The sequence below is a fragment of the Branchiostoma floridae genome, chromosome 3 (assembly GCF_000003815.2).
Source record: "Branchiostoma floridae strain S238N-H82 chromosome 3, Bfl_VNyyK, whole genome shotgun sequence".
Classification (NCBI taxonomy): Eukaryota; Metazoa; Chordata; class Leptocardii; order Amphioxiformes; family Branchiostomatidae; genus Branchiostoma; species Branchiostoma floridae.
The window spans coordinates 12,796,088-12,813,294 of NC_049981.1; the positions used below are offsets into that span (position 1 = coordinate 12,796,088).

Sequence of the window (17,207 nt, forward strand, 5' to 3'; positions counted from 1 at the left end):
CATGGGAGAAGAGAGTGCCATGGTCGCCAAGGTCGATATCACCCCGGCGACTGTTTTTAATCGGGTGAAACCGTCGCCGTGCGAGCGCAGAGGATGGCAAGCCAACGATGAGCACAGAGAGGGTGCCAACAGAGCCGGCTACAAAGAACGCGAAACGAGAGCTAAATAGTCCCAACAATATAGTATACATGTATATTACCCCTGGCCCATTCCCATTGGGTCGGTGTTCTCAACGCGCTATCAACTGTAGCTCAAACAAATTCATTCGTGAAGAAGTTAATTTTTAGTGAATAGAGTTGTCAAATCATACTTTTGTCATTATTTATACAAATTAATCAAGATATCACAACATTTTTTTATACAAATTAATCAAGATATTTATTGCGAAGAAAGCAAATAATAAATTGAAAGAAAACAGCAAACGTATATAAGCTGGGACTCACACTAAGCGACTGTAACCAAATTGGATTGGTATTGGCCTTGATTTTGTAACTTGAATACTATGCAAGACCTAAAAGTATGTCTTGAAAGACGACAAAACGCACGAGACGTAAAATAAATCAGTCTTCGGAATTCGTTGATTGGTCCGTCAAATCTTTAGTCGCTCATAAACGTTGCTGACATTTTACTTTTTGGTCCCGCTGGGAGCGCGCTGGGTCGTCGGAAACATTTAATAGAGTTACATTTTCTGGGATCTCGGCGCTCTCACGGCGCTCTGGCCAAGTTTACATGTCGTGCACGTGAGAGCGTGGTGAGAGCGTCGTCAAATTGAATGGGGGAATTACTCACACCGATATACACTCACACAGACACACGCACGCACAGGTCGACACACACCCAACTAACTCTTCTTGTCTTAAATACGCACACTCTTTCGCTAACAGTTATATGCACTCACACACAGACTCTAAAACCTAAAACACATATACTTGCCCGTCCAATGGACGGTCGCAGCGACATAGCCTTCGAGTAGAATGGGGGTCTTAAACTCACAGCTACACTCAGCGCTAGCGGTTATCATGGGGGGGGGGGGGATATGTTAAAAACAGTGAATCAGCATGGTGATGCTAATTCGCTATGGGCGAGGGTCTTATTCCGGAAAGGTCGTGTCTAGAATAGGTCGCAGAAAAGACTTTCCGGCCCATATGTCGAAAATATAATCTTGCCCATATGTTGAAAATTGCGAATCAGTGAACACCAAACCCACCCCACCGTGGACGGCTGCGAATGGAGCTTAAGCCTAGAAGATATATTGGAGATCATCAAAGTAACCCAAACACAAACACAAGATCATGAGCTTGATAAAAGTCAATCATGCTCTCCTGTTATGCCCACTTTTCGCTTTCGTACGGAGAAAGACTAATTGACGGAGATTCCTACCTAGCAAGAAAACAAAAATTTTAACGGAGCTGGCCCTTACAAAGTCAATGGAACATTTCAGTCATACGTAAAACACACGCAACAATCACGTTTTCGTCAATGGGGACGGGTGGAATTTCAGGGTTGGTCCCTTCTTTTTCTCTTTGTTTCATGTTGAATGTGTTTTCAAAGCGAAGTCATTACATTTTCAAGCGTCTGTTAAATATTTGAGCTTTGAAGCAGAAAAATGTTATTATATTATAATTAATCTTCTTTGGAATGTTCGTGTTGCTTTCCCGATCGAAGGTCATGGAGACGTAGGCTCCAAAAATTTAGGACATAAACGGACTTACGTACATTTCTTATGCAGTTGTGCAACGTCCGGTGAGTGCCAAGTGTGAATTTTGACAACACTCCGCCGGTTACAGGTTGTTTCGCAACAATGTCAGTTCGCAACCGTCAGTTCGCAACAAGGCAAGTCTTTTCGCAACAAGGTACAAGTCGTTTTTTTGCAACATTTGAATGTTATTAATCTTGATAGCCTAATTGTATTAGAAATCGTATTCCTAAAATAATTATGCAGCTGCCTGTGCACGCTGCGTGTGAAACTGTACCGCCCGGCGTATGAAAATCATCGGGCTGTCAGGTCCATGCGGCCCCATGTTGCTCTACCGCGGGGTTGTCCTTCGCACCCGGTAGACTTTTTACGTGGAAGGAGTGTAATTATGTTAAGAATACGATTTCTAATACATTTGTACTAGTAGGCTATTAAGATTAATAACATTCAAATGTTGCGAAAAGACTTGTACCTTGTTGCGAAAAGACTTGCCTTGTTGCGAACTGACGGTTGCGAACTGACATTGTTGCGAAACAACCTGTTACCCACTCCGCCATTTTACCTGTACGATATTTACGTGTTCAAATCCACCTTCCCTAAGTTATATGATAAGTGGAGCCTTCAACTTAATATATAGTCCATGAAGCCAGATAAGTCACAAAAATTTGTGCCACGTAGCTTTTTTAGACGCGGGCACGTTTCAAAATATGTAGCTTTTTCCAAGGACGTTGGTGGCTCTTGTTTTCTCACCTTCGTGTTGAGAGGCCATAGGTCGGTGTTGGCTAGGTTGGAATAAAAGACACACTAGAGTGAGCGCCTGAAAGCAACTTTATGCTATCATGTTGCATTTTATAGACAAAATCTAAGCAAAACTTGTGTGGTCTGAAGGCAGCTAATAATGCCGCAAAACTTGTGACGTTTCTGGCATATCACTATCATGTACTGGTATGAGGAACGTAACAAATACATGCCACGTTATTGTAGATATTTAAAAAAAATGGCGTCCCGCTCCTAACTCGTTGTTCAAATTTGTGCGTATATAAATTCCGCATGGTTTCCGTGCTGACATACCTTGGGAGCCAGACAGGACCGGGTAACTAGCGAGTTTTGTTCGGGGAGCCAAGGCAGTCAGCCCGCCGATCTCACACTAGCGCTACGAGGAGTTTAAGCCTGAAGGAGTTATCGCTACCCTTTTCCATAATAAAAGGGCAGGATAAGGGCAGGTGGACCTCATCGGGCTTAAACTCCCCGGGGCACTAACAGTAGGAGATCTGGCGGGCCTGACTGTCTTGGGCCACCAAATAAACAGAGTGTCCTAGCTGCCCGATCCCGGCTGGCTCTCATGATAGTACTGACAATGCTGATAATTAAAAATAGGTAAAGTTAGCAGGAAGAAGTTTTTATGTTTCTTTTTTTTTTATAGTTTGACTCAAGTCATAAGCTCCATAGTAAGACGAAAGTTATTTTTCTATATTGTCGAGCTCACTCCCAGACAGAAGTTTTTACACTCAAAATTCGCTCAAAAGTCGCTCTCTGGCTGATAGAACAAAATGCCCTCTGACTTGAAGAGATTTTTTTTTTCAAACTTTATTCAATATTTCAGCATAATACACAATAGCACATACATATACATCATTGGAGCACAATGGAATAAAAAAACATTAACATGAGGTATAACAAAACTGGGTGAGAGAGAGAGAGAGAGGGGGGTAACAAGCGTTGACTTGAAGAGATGGTAGCTGAGATCTAGAGGGATTCTACATTAACATGTAGGAGATAATTTCTGTTCTGTATGTGGGAGATGATTTCTGTTCTGTACGTGGAAAATAATTTCTGGTTTGTATGTGAGAGAATTTTTGTTTTGTATGAGAGAAAGAATTTCTGTTGTTCTGATTTTGTGGGATAGAATTTCTGTTTTGTATGTGGCATAGAATTTCTGTTCTGTATTTGCCACAGTGGGGTAGAATTTCTGTTCTGTATGTGGAAAATATTTTCTGTTCTGCATGCGGGAAAGAATTTCTGTTCTGTATGTGGTCGTATGGAGAGAATTTCTGTTCTGCTTGTGGGAAAGAATGTCTGTTCTATATGTGGGAGAGAATTTCTGTATGTAGGAAAGAATTTCTCCCTGTTCTGTGTGTGGGAGAATTTCTGTTCTTTATGTGTAAGAGAATTACTGTTCTGCATATGGGTGAATTTTCCTTTTTGTTGTAGAGAAAAAGTGTCTGTAATGGACCATCTTTATATGCGACAGTAATAGTAATTATTGATATGAGTCAAATAATTCAGTTAGGCTAGAAGAGCGGAGTTAGATACTTTGTGAACAGATCTATATATATGAGACGGTCGACAGCTTCAGTCAGGGCCTCAGCAAGAACGCTGCAGCTGATTATCATAACTGCCATCATAAGGGTCTGATAGACTGATTCAAGATTCAAAAGCACGAAGAATGTATTCTTTCATTAATTTGTATGGCTTCGCGGCATGATGTGTCGTAGACGTGCCCAATGATTCAATGAACAAAGAAGATAAGTTACATGCATGTACAGGACGGACGGGCAATACCGTCAGGTTTGAACCCCGGCCCGCGCGCTGGTGGGAGCGCACCCCGGGCTTATATGTGCAAGAACAAAGCAACCGCCTCGCAGACAACTATGGGCGGCGTGAATGTCACTGAATGTCACACTAATAGCTCATTAAGTATATCAGGCTCCTTTTCAACATACCTTCTATCGTTGTAAAATTATTTCAAATGAAATGTTGCATATTTCCATGGTAGACGGTTTTTTACTATTGGCACATATGCATATTTTGGTAATTGATAGTTTGAATTATCAGACACAGCAGTTACTACATTCAACCCCAATGGTTCTTAAGTCACCGCATCAAATCAGAAATTTAAGCATGCTTAATGGCATTCGTAAATGAAGGAAGCTTGAACATTTGAACGTAATAAAGTAATCTCAAAGCTACAATTAAGCAATCGCAAGTGACACAACTAACACTCAATATTTACGACACGCTTAAGAACAAAATTAAGTCCGCTCAAAATATTAGGTATCTTTTTACTTGATCTTTTAAGTCGCTTACATGCTACAGGGGTGAGACTGTGTTTTCAGGTACCCGGAACATCGATGTGAAAGACGATCGTTTATGCAATGACGTTCTCTATATAACGTCCTTGGTTAATGTACATGTTGTCTACATAGTGCGGTACGATGACCGTGGGATTCCCTGTATCTCTACGGTCCTGGGGAGAGCATTGTCCGCCCGCCAGAATCAAAAAGCACGTTCCAGTCCGCGGATTTTTTACATGGAATTCCTTAGAGTGGCCACTTCCTCTTTCTACTACGATAATGGCTTGAGTAGTGGCTGTCAGAAAAAGTCATGATCCTGTTTTATTGCGGCACTGGCCATGGGCCTGTGAAATCCCCTCCGGATGGTACCGGACCGGACTAGGCTTCGGTGAACCTGAACATATTGATCAGTCGGGAACTCCGAGCTAACCCAGTGAAAGTTGGGTAGACAAACATCAAGGTTTGGAGCTTTTAATTCTGTCCTGGTATTTATATGTAACGTCATCACCAGTCTCTCCCAGCTTTGTAGGTCATCACCAATCTCCCCCAGGTCTGTAGACGGAATGTCCCCGGCACAATAAGTGTAGCACAATAAGGATCTATCATTCCGCCAGGTTATTTGCACAATAAGGATCTATCATTCCGCCAGGTTATTTGAGCCCAGGCTCTGCTTGCTCGAAATGACCAGTATCCTTCCTCATATGTGCAGAATCAAAGGCGAAATTTCCATGGAGGACTATCTGCCTTTGTGCCATGTTTGTGCCATAAACTGAATGGTGTAGGCCCGGGTTACTTACAATAACATACACATTTGTTTCTGTTTTGTGTTTCTGTTGTTGTTTTGTACCGGTGGAATCAAACACCCTCAGATGGCTCCCGTCTGACTCTCCTTGTAATACTTACGATCTAGCCCTCCAACAACATCAAACAGATCGTTGACATTACGTTATTTTTTTTCTAAATTGACTCAACACATTACATTTTCTATGCGGTGATAAAATGTATAATTTCTAGTCGTATTTTTTTGCATAGGCAAGCTTGTTAGTATATATATATATATGTAGACAATTTACAAGAAGTACACTCTTCTTGGGTTGTAGACTCTATTGTCCAATTCTTGGAAGTACGAAATAGCTAACAAGCTTCGTTCCGAATAACAATATACATAACACATGTACAGGTGATTGTGTCTGCTGACTGCAAATTATAATTGTTTCCACTTACATAACGCTGGATTTAAACCGATTTAACCTCCTTGATTTAAACCAATCAACACTCATGCTACTAAACTCGGCTTGAAAACGTTTGGAATATCAATTTTGGTAGATAATACTTGTTTCTGCATTTATTTCAATGTATTATATATAAATAGAAAATGTGATTTCCTATCCATTATCATTGTAAACTCATGGAACGAGGACCAGGCCTGCTTAGTACGTGAGTGGGTCACACAAATAATTTGCCCAAATTTCCATGCGCTGTTCAAAACTGAATCGATTTAATTTTTTTTTTTTCACGTAACTTTTGGTATACAGAACATCCAAGTATACTTAAAGCACCTTTGTATACACATTTATTATATTTACCTTTTTGGCTGTTGATTATCAAATTTGAGTAGAGCTTTCTAATGATATAATTCAGTTAATTTGAAATAAAACCCGGCACAAAAAGTTTGGAATATTAACTTCGGTTGATCATATTTCCGTTGTTTCTGCATCAATTTCAATGTATTATATATATATATAAATAAAAAGCTTGTGTGATTTTGTGATTTTCTTTCCAATGGTATCAAACTCATTATTATTGTAAAGTCATGGAATAACCGTTTTGATCAGAAGCAGGGAAATTTGGGGAATTTTTGTGTGTGACCCACTCACGTAAACAGCTGACCTGGTTCCATGACTGAGCGTACATGTAATTTACGGAACCTACTTAAATGTCGTATAAGTATTATATCGAAGCAGATGTAAATATTGTGCAAATAAGCAATGCCAATACGTAACAATCACACATATTTCAAGCGTGTTTCAAGACCGGATTTGTTGCAGTGAGTGGATTTGAAGGTTCGCGGAAGGTGATATATAGAAGCATATGATTGACGCATATAATTACTTATCTGTGTCTGAGACCTTTTCCATCACTTGTCGTGGGAGATAAAAATCTATATGTGTTAAAGACCTTTTCAATCACTCGAGAAAAACCTTTGTGTGTCTGTGTGAAAGCATTTCCATTACTTGTGTGGGAAAGAAAAATCTCTGCATGTGAGAGACCCATTTCATCACTGGAGTGGGAGAGAAAAATCTCTCTGCGTGAGACCCATTTCATTACTTATGTGGGAGAGAAAAATCTCCCTGTGTGAGAGAGACTTATGAGGGGTAGAAAAAACATGTGCGTGTTTGTGAGACCTTTTTCAACACTTGATCCACGATACCTATGAGGAGGGGACGTTGACGCGAGCGCTGTAAGAAGCTCAGACCTGATGTAGTGACCTTTATTGGCAAAATAGACAGATGTGGTTCTAAACTGTGTGATCGTATACAAAAGGTAATGTGAAACGAAAATCCTACCGTCTGTCTTGTAGCTTCAGCTTCATATGGTCTCACATTCGGTGCTGGACCATGGTATCCGAAGTGGAACCAAAGTACTACAAGTACATGTTGGCTGGCTTATACATTGGCATACAATGCATTCAGCTGACCTATGTAGCAATGACAAATAACAGAGTCATCTACGTTAAATGTTGATGACGATTGGTATACTAGTATTAGTTACGTATCTCTACCTACTTTAATTAGAAGGGAGAAATTTTAATTCCTTCTTGTCTAATAAAGAATAGTGGGTGCTTTCCCCGACAATCATCTTTTCCAGAAAAACGTACCTGTGGAGTTTCGTTCCCAGAAGACATGGCTGGCTTTCCCAGACGTTAAACACGCATTCTTTCATTACACCTGACTAGTTTGTTATATATTAGGAAATTTAATGATCAGCGCGTTGCTTGTGGTGCCTTGCTTATAACGACGTATCTATACCAGGATAACAATAAAACATAGCAAGTCATTGCCTTCCGATCCGCAATATGGTAACAAAGGATGTGCCAGTAGTTGGCGCCATAATATCCCCCCGTCGTTTAACAGTACAGTCACCGGACAAAATTGCCTCAAGGTTTAAGCACACATATTCATATACATCTGCTCTACACATAAAATATGAAATTATTGTTACCTTTCACGTAGTCGGTGGACCCATGTAATCTACATCAACCTGTCCAACAGAACTTTGCAAGGCATAGCACATTAGAAAGTGTTTATTTGGGCGGCTCATGTCTGCGCAGCTTAGTACGGGTTCAAGGGGTCATAGTACATGTTGGTAGGTAAGTAAACAGGAGCAAAGCATGCCGAGTATTGTTTACCAAAAAGAAATCTTACGAAGAAACGAGTGCGAGTAAACATAACTTTCACGTAAGGGAACCGCATTTTGGTCAACGCTGACTCTGTTGTTTTTGTATTCTAATTTCAAACCTTCAAGATACATAACTCTTTGTGCATTTTTCGGTATTTGTCCTTTATTGTGCATGTAGTGATATCGTTGTGTCTTGTAATGAAGTGCAAGTAGCGTTAGAGGGCGTTACTGTACAGCACTTTGTTTCAAGGTGCAATTGGCACATGAACATGGTATCTTTCCCGACGTAAGCATGGCTGCTGCTGTCCAGCTGACTGAGCGGCACGAACAGCGGACGTATATATCCTGGCGATGTTCATGTCACTGGTGGGCCGCTGGAAGGACTCGTGAGTTGGTCGGGTCAGGACGGAACGCGTCAGTCACATGTTCTCAGTTGTTCTGGTCCAGGAGCATGAAAGTCGTTTGTCTGAAAGGCCAGCGCAGCAGCCCATCAAATTGCCCCCATCATTAGGACAAAGAACAGGCTGACATGAGTTGCCCATCCCGTCTCCTTTCAGTTATATCCGGGCGCATGTTTCTTGGCGAGTAGAAATTTGCGGTCTTCCCCGTGATGACACCGTGACGCTCACGGGTGAAGTTTGCGATCTTCCAGGTCAGGATACCGTCATAGCTGGTCAGTTCTAGGGTCTGGATTGGGAGGCGATGATCCTTTCCAGAGATCTGACTTTCCTTTACAGAGTCTCGATGATTTCCCTGTCCTGACAACGTCTGTATGCCTCCATTTGAGAGCTTCATTTCTCTATTTCACGGTTCAGAACCGCTAAATGCCTTCAAACGTGTATTTTAATGAAGTACAACTAGCGTTAGAGGGCGTTACTGTAAAGCTTTGTTTCAAGGTGCAATTGACACATGCACAATATGCATTAATTTAATGTTGACGAACAAGAGACGATTCTTCGCGGTCTATCATTTTTCACAGCACGCACAGTCCACACACAGCATTTCACCGATAGTATAGATCGCACACAAACTCTCTAGAGTTCACTCTACTGAGTTCTGTAATTATGACGTTTTTAATGTGTAACTCTGACAGGTTATCTGCATTCTTCGGAAATGCGTGTGATGTTAATAAGTGTTTCTAGGTCTTCAATAGCAGTGATTACATCGAACATGAGACGTAAGAAAGCTCAAACTGATTTGAGTACATGGATGACGTCCTCAGGACATGATCAAAACTGCTGCGAGCATGCGAAGAAAACTGTTGAAGAAGAAAAAGGTACCTAACTGCAGGGTTGAATAAACGACCGCCTATATAGGACTGCCAGCGTCTAAAGTAGACTTAAGGAAGGTGATGTGTGACACCAACCGCAAGAGATATATGAAAATACCTTTTTATCATAGACATTGACCTAAGTAAAAAGCCTGTCATAGACAGGATCATTGTGGCAGGATCTTTCAGCGGGGATAACATTAACAGCACTTGCGTGGAAACTTCTGTCATCACCTGGTTCAACTTTCCTCCCAGGTGACATTTTATATCACTTTTTAATCTATGTGCAAATTATTTATTATTGCACGTGTGCATTAAAACTTTTGAAAGTTTGAACCAATCAGAAGGACAGACAAACAGGACGCTGGCCAATCAGAATGAGATATCCAGGAATCGGCCATCTGCCAAGATAGGGGAATAAGTACAGGCATGGCAGGGGGATGGCTCCCTCTATTAACATCGGTAGTGGGTGCTTCTTTGTTCAAAGAAAACATTTGCCGTCTTAAAACAACATTGAATTACCTATAATATTTAAAACAATAAAATCTATTTCAAGTCATATCCAATTTAAACTGCAAATGGAAAATAAAATTATTTGCACCCCCGTCCATTCCAGTTCAGACGACAATAACACCACGGTCCGCCATTGAGTAGCGGTCATGGCGCTGCTGGACCAAAATGCTACCTTTCTTCGGAGAAGACGTGTCTGAGTTCGTAGTGAACTAGATTCTCAACAGCTGTGATGCACAGGGATCCCGGAATGCCGGCAGAGATTTAGCGCCTGATACGAACGAACTCGACAAACTGGAGAATGGACGAGTGGAGAAATACGGAGCGTGCAACAGTTTGTAACATAATGAATCGACTTTGTTCTTATTTCAAGCCTTTTAACAGAAATACATTTCACGTACAATTTTTATGTTGTTCAAATTCACTGTTCAATGTACTAGGTTTTATTCGGTGGTTATAGCAAAGGACCAGGCGTTATGACACCATATACACCTCGGGGCGGGCCATTAACCCTTAATTACAGAGTACCACCATTACGTATGGTATTACTGTAGTGTAAACGGACACACGAAAACATGACTGGCTCTCTCAGCTGTTGACTGCTAGAGGTCTGCTACTCCCAGCGAATTCAAGGACATTGCGGGACCCTTACCTACCGGTATTTCAAATCCTTTGGTCACAGTTAGGTGGCACATTTAATGAAACTTTAAATGTTCACTAAAGTGGATATCATTATCGTAGGTGGATGGTGTGATGGGCATTTAACATTTACCTACATGTACCATTGTAAACATTGTATATTTCACGACAAGCTCATCTGTACTAGCTCAAGTCATTATAAAACAGGAGCTGTGGCTCCAACCAGTAAGGAATAGACCAATACAGTCAATTACAAATTACCAATTCAACCAATGACAGCATATCAGTTAGCATGTCGACCAACCATAGTGGCTACATGTCCATGAAATATTTGCACTTCTATTTTCAGAGGGAAGTGGACGGGGCTACATGATCAGTAAATTGGATTTGCCCAATTTAGTGACTCTGTAATGCCAGCATGACTCAAAGAAGACGTGTCCCACTTCTTTACGTTTGATGTGGTACAGCTGTCTATAGATTCTTTCCTAAGCTTTATGACCTTGATAACTATGTTATGTAAGACTAATAGCGTAGCAGGATTCCTCTCCTTCCCAATCATTTTAACTTTTATTAGTGTATTTGTTTACGCCCCTTATTCTATTCGTGAAATAAACCCAACAGAACAACAGAGACAACAAACCAACTTTGTGTCTATTTCACTTTAATAGACTGTATGATGGGACTCATGTTGGCATTAGCTGTTTGGTGGTCCCATATTCCATGCGTGTGCCTGTTGAAAGACATATCCACTGCATCATAGACTGGAACCACCACAGCAACGTTTGTGGACTAGTCAAACAATCCAAAGCCCATGTCATCATCGGACTCTTCTTCTTCCTCTTCTTCGACCTTGGCTTCCTCCTTGGCTGCTTCAGCTGCAGGTGCTGCAGAGGTCGCAGCTGCGGACTGGAAGGCTGACGGGTCTGCCAGGAAGGCCTTCATCTGGAAAATACATTATCATAGATCAGCTACTGTAGCTCTGTAATCTTAAATCTTACTAGATCAGTTTATCTCCAAGCAGATCTACATGGGGAAAAGACAGTATCCAACGGGCTACACAGTGTCTAACTGGCCACTGAAGGGAAGTAGATTATAGATCAGCTACTGTAGTTGCATAATCTAATATTCTTAAATTAGATCAGCTTTTGCACTTTTATAATATCAAGGCAAAAGTTGGGAAGTGTTTCTAATGGTTCACATGATAAGACATTTGATTAAATCTCAATATGCTGTCATAAAATCTCTTAGGTTTACACAAGCCAACATGTGACCCTCTACACCACCCTCTCTACCATGCCTTTAGCTTGTATCACACAATACACAAAACAATGGCTCTAGCAAACCGGCCAACAGCCTGTCCTTTTGGGTGTCCTTGTTCAAGGCTATAGCACTGTTTCTGGGGAAGTTACCAGCCAATCACATCCAATGTTGACCATATAAGTCACCTGATTGAGTAGTAACTTCCCAAGTCCTTAAGTGTGCATGAGCTGGGTAGAGTGACTAGAGTCAGATTGGCTGGCATCTGGCTAGGGCAGTTGCTTGCATGTTACATGTTAAGCCTGGTGAAGAGGGTACTTTCCAGTAGTACTCACCTGCTCAGCCTGGGAGAAGGTGATCTCTGTCTCAGCTGCAATGGCCAGCAGGTTCTTGAAACCGTTGGCGAGGGAATGTGGCACGGAGGCAGCGGTAGGATAGCCAATGGACAGGCAGACACTGGCGACGTTCTGGACACCCTGCAAATGTCCATATCATACATCAGTTTCTTTAAGTAGGCACACATGATGGCTCACAATAATCTCTCACAATTTACATATACAACAGGCTTCTACACATTATTTGATCATTGTCTGATCGTGATTCATGACCTATTATCTAATAGTAATATAGATTATTTGGCTGATTCATTATCAATTCAGAGCTGGTGTATAAGTGTTCCATTGTCCTTTTCATGTTTTTTTTCAGCATCCTTTCCAATATGAAGAAAAAATTCGTATTTAAGATATTCATGACCCCTTGAAGCTAAGATTAGTTGGGTAAAGAGAATGTCCAACTCACCTGCATGAACTTGGCTAGGATGTCATCATCAGTGATGTCCAGGATGGATGGATGGAACACTGACCCACTGTCATACACTGGAAAACACACATACTTACATGTTACCAACTCTTACTTTTTACTGCAAGTTTTGAAAGACATTTTATTTGACAAATTTATGTGTTTTGAGTACCTTCCATAAACTTAAAACCTTAAATGATTGACATTTCATCTATCAGGGCTCAAAATACCACCTGCATATACAGGTTAGTGCAGGTGAAATTAGAGCTGTGCAGATATTTTGGGTGTCTACCTGCACTGGTCCTTGTACTAGATTTTATACATAAATGTCATATGATGTAGGTGTATATGGATTGTTATTAGCTGCATTGACTGTCAAGTGTTACCACCTATTTCGAGCCCTGCCTATTGACATTTTTCAAGACTGTGATGATTGAATTTTGTAGTTCTCAAAATGAACCATAAATTATGAAAGGTCCAAATATCTTTCTTTTTCTTTTAAGAATGTGAAAAAAACTTACCATATTGGATCCCCAACCCATATGTGAAGGGGAAAATCTTCAACATGTTCAACAAGGTTGCTTCAGAAGCCCCCACCTTCTCATCCTTCTTGATCAGGTACACCTTGTTCTATAATGAACAAAAACAAAGCTTTATCATAACTCATTTTTTTTGGTGGGAATAACAGGTGGAAGGACTTTTTTCAGAGTCTATGTTTAACAATTCTGTAGTATAGTAGTGATGCAATAGATCATATACTAATAGAATAGAATCTCAGTGGTGTCCTAAATTTGCAATGGGATAGTCACCAAAAAAAATAACAACTGCAAAGATTAAATTTAAAGTATGTGACTGTGATACAACCCTGTCTAAGGCTCTATTGACCTCTTTCTAAACAGAATTTGGGGCCAAAGAAAACAACAATAATTTACCAGAATTTCAATGGTGCCCCTTGAGATCTTGGTGGGGATGGACAGAGCCTGGAAGAAGGAGGTTTTCTCCGGACCCAGGCCAGTGTTCAGTGGGTCCAGGTAAACGTCCACCGGAGCAATAGCACCAGCTTTGGCAGGAGCTTCCACCTAGGAGGGAGGGAGAATTAGTACTACACAATAGCACAGATTTATAATGAAATACATTGGTTCTCAAATGGCATATTCCTTTTTATATCACTTGTGATCCATCCTTTCCAAAATATGATACAGTGCTACAGTTAAGTAATCAGGTTCAGTTCCAGACCTGCACCAGATCCACTGAACCTGAGCTTCCAGTACTGGTACCCACCCCTAGTAACAATGGAACATGGCATACAAACTAGTACTAGTACTAGTAACGTTTGATGCATATGATTCTGTGACCAGATGTACCTTGTTCTCCAGGATCTTGTCACGAACTTCCTTCAGGTCTCCCTTGGTGAAGACGAAGCCAACATTGCCCGAGATGTGAGGGAGGATCCTGCAAACAGCGTCACAACCAAGTTACACCACCAAATAACCACATAGATAAGCCAGTTTTTTCAAAGTTTAAATCAAACACATAAAATGCACTGTGGATAAGCAGCGTTAAAAATCTATGTCATAATTGGGACCTGATAATGTTTGATATGGCTGTTCTTTATTAGGCGATAACTTGAGTTATCAAATGGGGATAATGTTAGCACACAGGCTTCCATAGAATTATTTGAACAAACTTTGAGTGTGCTGTTGTCAAAAATTCAAATACAGGATTTGGACATTGGAATTGCTGTTGTCAGAAATTTCTTAGTTTGTGGACACCAAATTTTCACAACTTCTGGCACATTTCCCATTGCAATGTGTGTTTTCCTGGGTGGGTAGGACATCATTATATAAAATGCTCTCTGTCCCAACTTTTCATACCCTGGATACCAGACCCCAACCTCAAAAATATCTAACTGCACGATAGATATTTTTGAGATCGGGCTGGGGTCTGGTAACCTGGCTAAATCCTCCAGCGGGTCAGATCACCCTATGGCCTTCAGACAGTACTACCGACAGTCGGACTGGTACCCTGGATGATACATGAGTTATATTCTGTATGCATTTACCCGCTATGCATTACTCTGTGGGGTAGCTTATACTATGGAAGCAATCAGGGAACCGAAGTAATTAGGGTTAGAAAGGAGACCACTACTCACTTCTCCAGGGCTGGGTTGTTCTCCATGTGCCCACGGATAGCCTTCCGCATCATGGTGTTCTTGCCCATGAGAATCTCTGAAACCAAAGAAGTTTCAGAATAGGTTTATTAACTCAATCCAATACATCGGCTAGTATAGAGACTAAAGGCTTTTTGTTACATGCCAGGGCTCGAAATACTTTTTTCTGCATAGCTGCACTGGTGCAGGTAACATTGAAAATTACCTGCACCAGACAAATTTTACCTGCACCACTCTGAATTTAGGAAGTATGGATCATACTAAAATTGTTCAGGAACAATTGCTATTTTTTCTCTTAAACTTTATAGGTAGTAACATTCAATGCAGCTAATAACAATCCACATACATTTTACATCATATGACAATATATGACATATATGTATAAAACCCAGTACATGGACCAGTGCAGGTTAGGTGCAGGTAGACACCAGAAATACCTGCACAGCTTCAATTTCACCTGCACTATAGTGCATATGCAGGTAGTATTTCGAGCCCTGCATGCGATAGTGCAGACTACCAGAAACTTTATCTGCAGTAAAGTTAACTATATAGATGAATCCCATTGTGAAGTGGCAGAAAACTAAGTGACCATTGGGATGGAAAGACCTTAACCAATCTGGCAGTGATATGAATCTGTATGCTTTGCCAATATCTGGGTAATTGCTAGGGCAGTTGAGCACTGGGGACCCCTCCACTGTGATTCGTATCCCATATGTTGTTGACTTGTTATTATAAAGATAAAAAGAAGTCATTGAACTCTGCTCTCAACATGTAGGAAATAGTGTTTCTGAGGGGGGTTGTCAATTCAAAATTTCCAGTGGGAAGTTACCTTAGAGGCCCAGACCAATGTTACAATGCTAATGCCTATTCTGCTAAAAATTCAAGTGGCTTCACATAATAAGATGCTTCAAATGCTGTGAAAAACTGCTGGCAAGAATCCTGTGATACTGTTGACAAAAATCATGTTACAAATGGAATTATTATGCCACATCAACATGCTGGGATCAAAAACATTTCAGCAAGTCCAAAAACGGTGTGGTTACCAGGTATTGGTAAATTGACAGACTTACCACCAGTTCCTCGGAGGGACATGCGGATCCGCTGCATCTGATTGGACCCCACATTGTCAGCGCCGACAATAAAGCACTTGGGGTATTCATCCAACAGTCGCTACAGGGACCAGCGGAAAATCACCAACATTAGAAACATTTTCTCTGTAGGAGTACTAGACACTACCTCTACAATCCCTGTACCTGGGATTACCCTATATCAAGTCCGTGGTATGCCCAATTCACTAGAGTTAACTTTAATTCTTGGAGCTAACGTTACATTGGTTCCTGATGATGATCTGACACACTAAGATGATGCACTTGACAAACTTAAGATGACACACTTGACAAACTTAAGATGACACACCTCATAACCTTAAGATTTCAGACATTCAGAGAGGTATACAAACATATGGGCAGATATGGCATATTCACTCACCACAATCTTCAAGAAGTAGTTTGACTTCCAGGTAGCCTTGTCTTCCCTGACCATCTTGATGTAGTTCAAGGATTGCCACAAGCGGGTTTAAAGACAAGATCTGAAAACAAAAAATCTCTGTTAAGACAAAGCAGAAAGTACGACAACAGCAGGCAGCTTAAGTAAACATATAGTATACGTTAAGCAAAAATGATTCATAATTTACTTCCGGCCCTGAGGCGTCGCCAAAAAGGATATCGAGCTCACAACTTAATGGAAGAGCCTTCCGTAAAAGGAACAGATATAAACACAATAGATCGTTCTGGTGTTCTTCCAGTTTAAAGGGATCTTAATAGTTTGCCAAGACAATCTCAAGCCTTGTCATAATCAAATATATCAAATTTGTAGCGCTCACATGCGGACATGTTGGATGCCACCATAGCACTAGTAACAAGGCGCAGCGCTACGCAACGTGAAGTATCTGCCAAATATCGACCGCATCTTTGCCTATATACTATCGTTTAACATTCTTTATTGTTAAAAGATTTTTATGGAATAGAAATACGTCTGCTTGGTAAAGAAAGAAGCTGTAGATACTCTAAAATACACCGGTTTTGTTCGTCGATGTTCAGGACGAAGTAGATTTTTACCTTCTTTTCCAGCAACCTTTCGACGAGAGGAAGTCACGTGGGTCCCAGCATTCCCTTGCCAGTAGTACCCGATCGGCCGCAAGGTGGCGCTTCCGCAAAATTCAAGCAGATGTTGGGATGAGACTCCGCAAGGGAAGCCAGCTACCTGAAGAAAGCTCTATCTTCTGTCTCTAAATCAGAAAATTGATCAGTGAGATACAGCTTATTCTAAAGATACCAGAATCCTGATCTTCTATAATGAATAAAGTAGTTGCCCCTATGATCTAAGTGTGACACA

At 41.0% G+C, this 17,207-nt stretch overlaps 1 protein-coding gene across 1 annotated transcript; it reads right to left on the minus strand.

Moving 5' to 3' along the window:
• Window positions 1-11,232: 11,232 nt before the first annotated feature.
• On the minus strand, window positions 11,233-17,075 carry LOC118412305 (60S acidic ribosomal protein P0-like). Its single transcript, XM_035815098.1, has 10 exons — window positions 16,931-17,075; window positions 16,302-16,401; window positions 15,884-15,983; window positions 14,796-14,871; window positions 14,008-14,095; window positions 13,576-13,722; window positions 13,165-13,273; window positions 12,644-12,720; window positions 12,181-12,321; window positions 11,233-11,530 (listed from the first exon to the last, which is right to left on the minus strand). Exons 2-10 carry the CDS (start codon window positions 16,353-16,355, stop codon window positions 11,378-11,380), a joined length of 945 nt encoding a protein of 314 aa, XP_035670991.1. The 5' UTR covers window positions 16,356-16,401; window positions 16,931-17,075; the 3' UTR covers window positions 11,233-11,377.
• Between the last annotated feature and the right edge of the window lie 132 nt (window positions 17,076-17,207).

Excerpts from the sequence above, each read along its gene's own strand:
- LOC118412305 (XM_035815098.1), bottom strand. The coding sequence starts at position 16,355 with ATGGTCAGGGAAGACAAGGCTACCTGGAAGTCAAACTACTTCTTGAAG. Across the intron at positions 14,872-15,883 it reads GTCCCTCCGAGGAACTGGTG|AGATTCTCATGGGCAAGAAC; the intron begins GTAAGTCTGTCA and ends CTTTGGTTTCAG. Across the intron at positions 11,531-12,180 it reads CCTTCTCCCAGGCTGAGCAG|ATGAAGGCCTTCCTGGCAGA; the intron begins GTGAGTACTACT and ends TGTATTTTCCAG.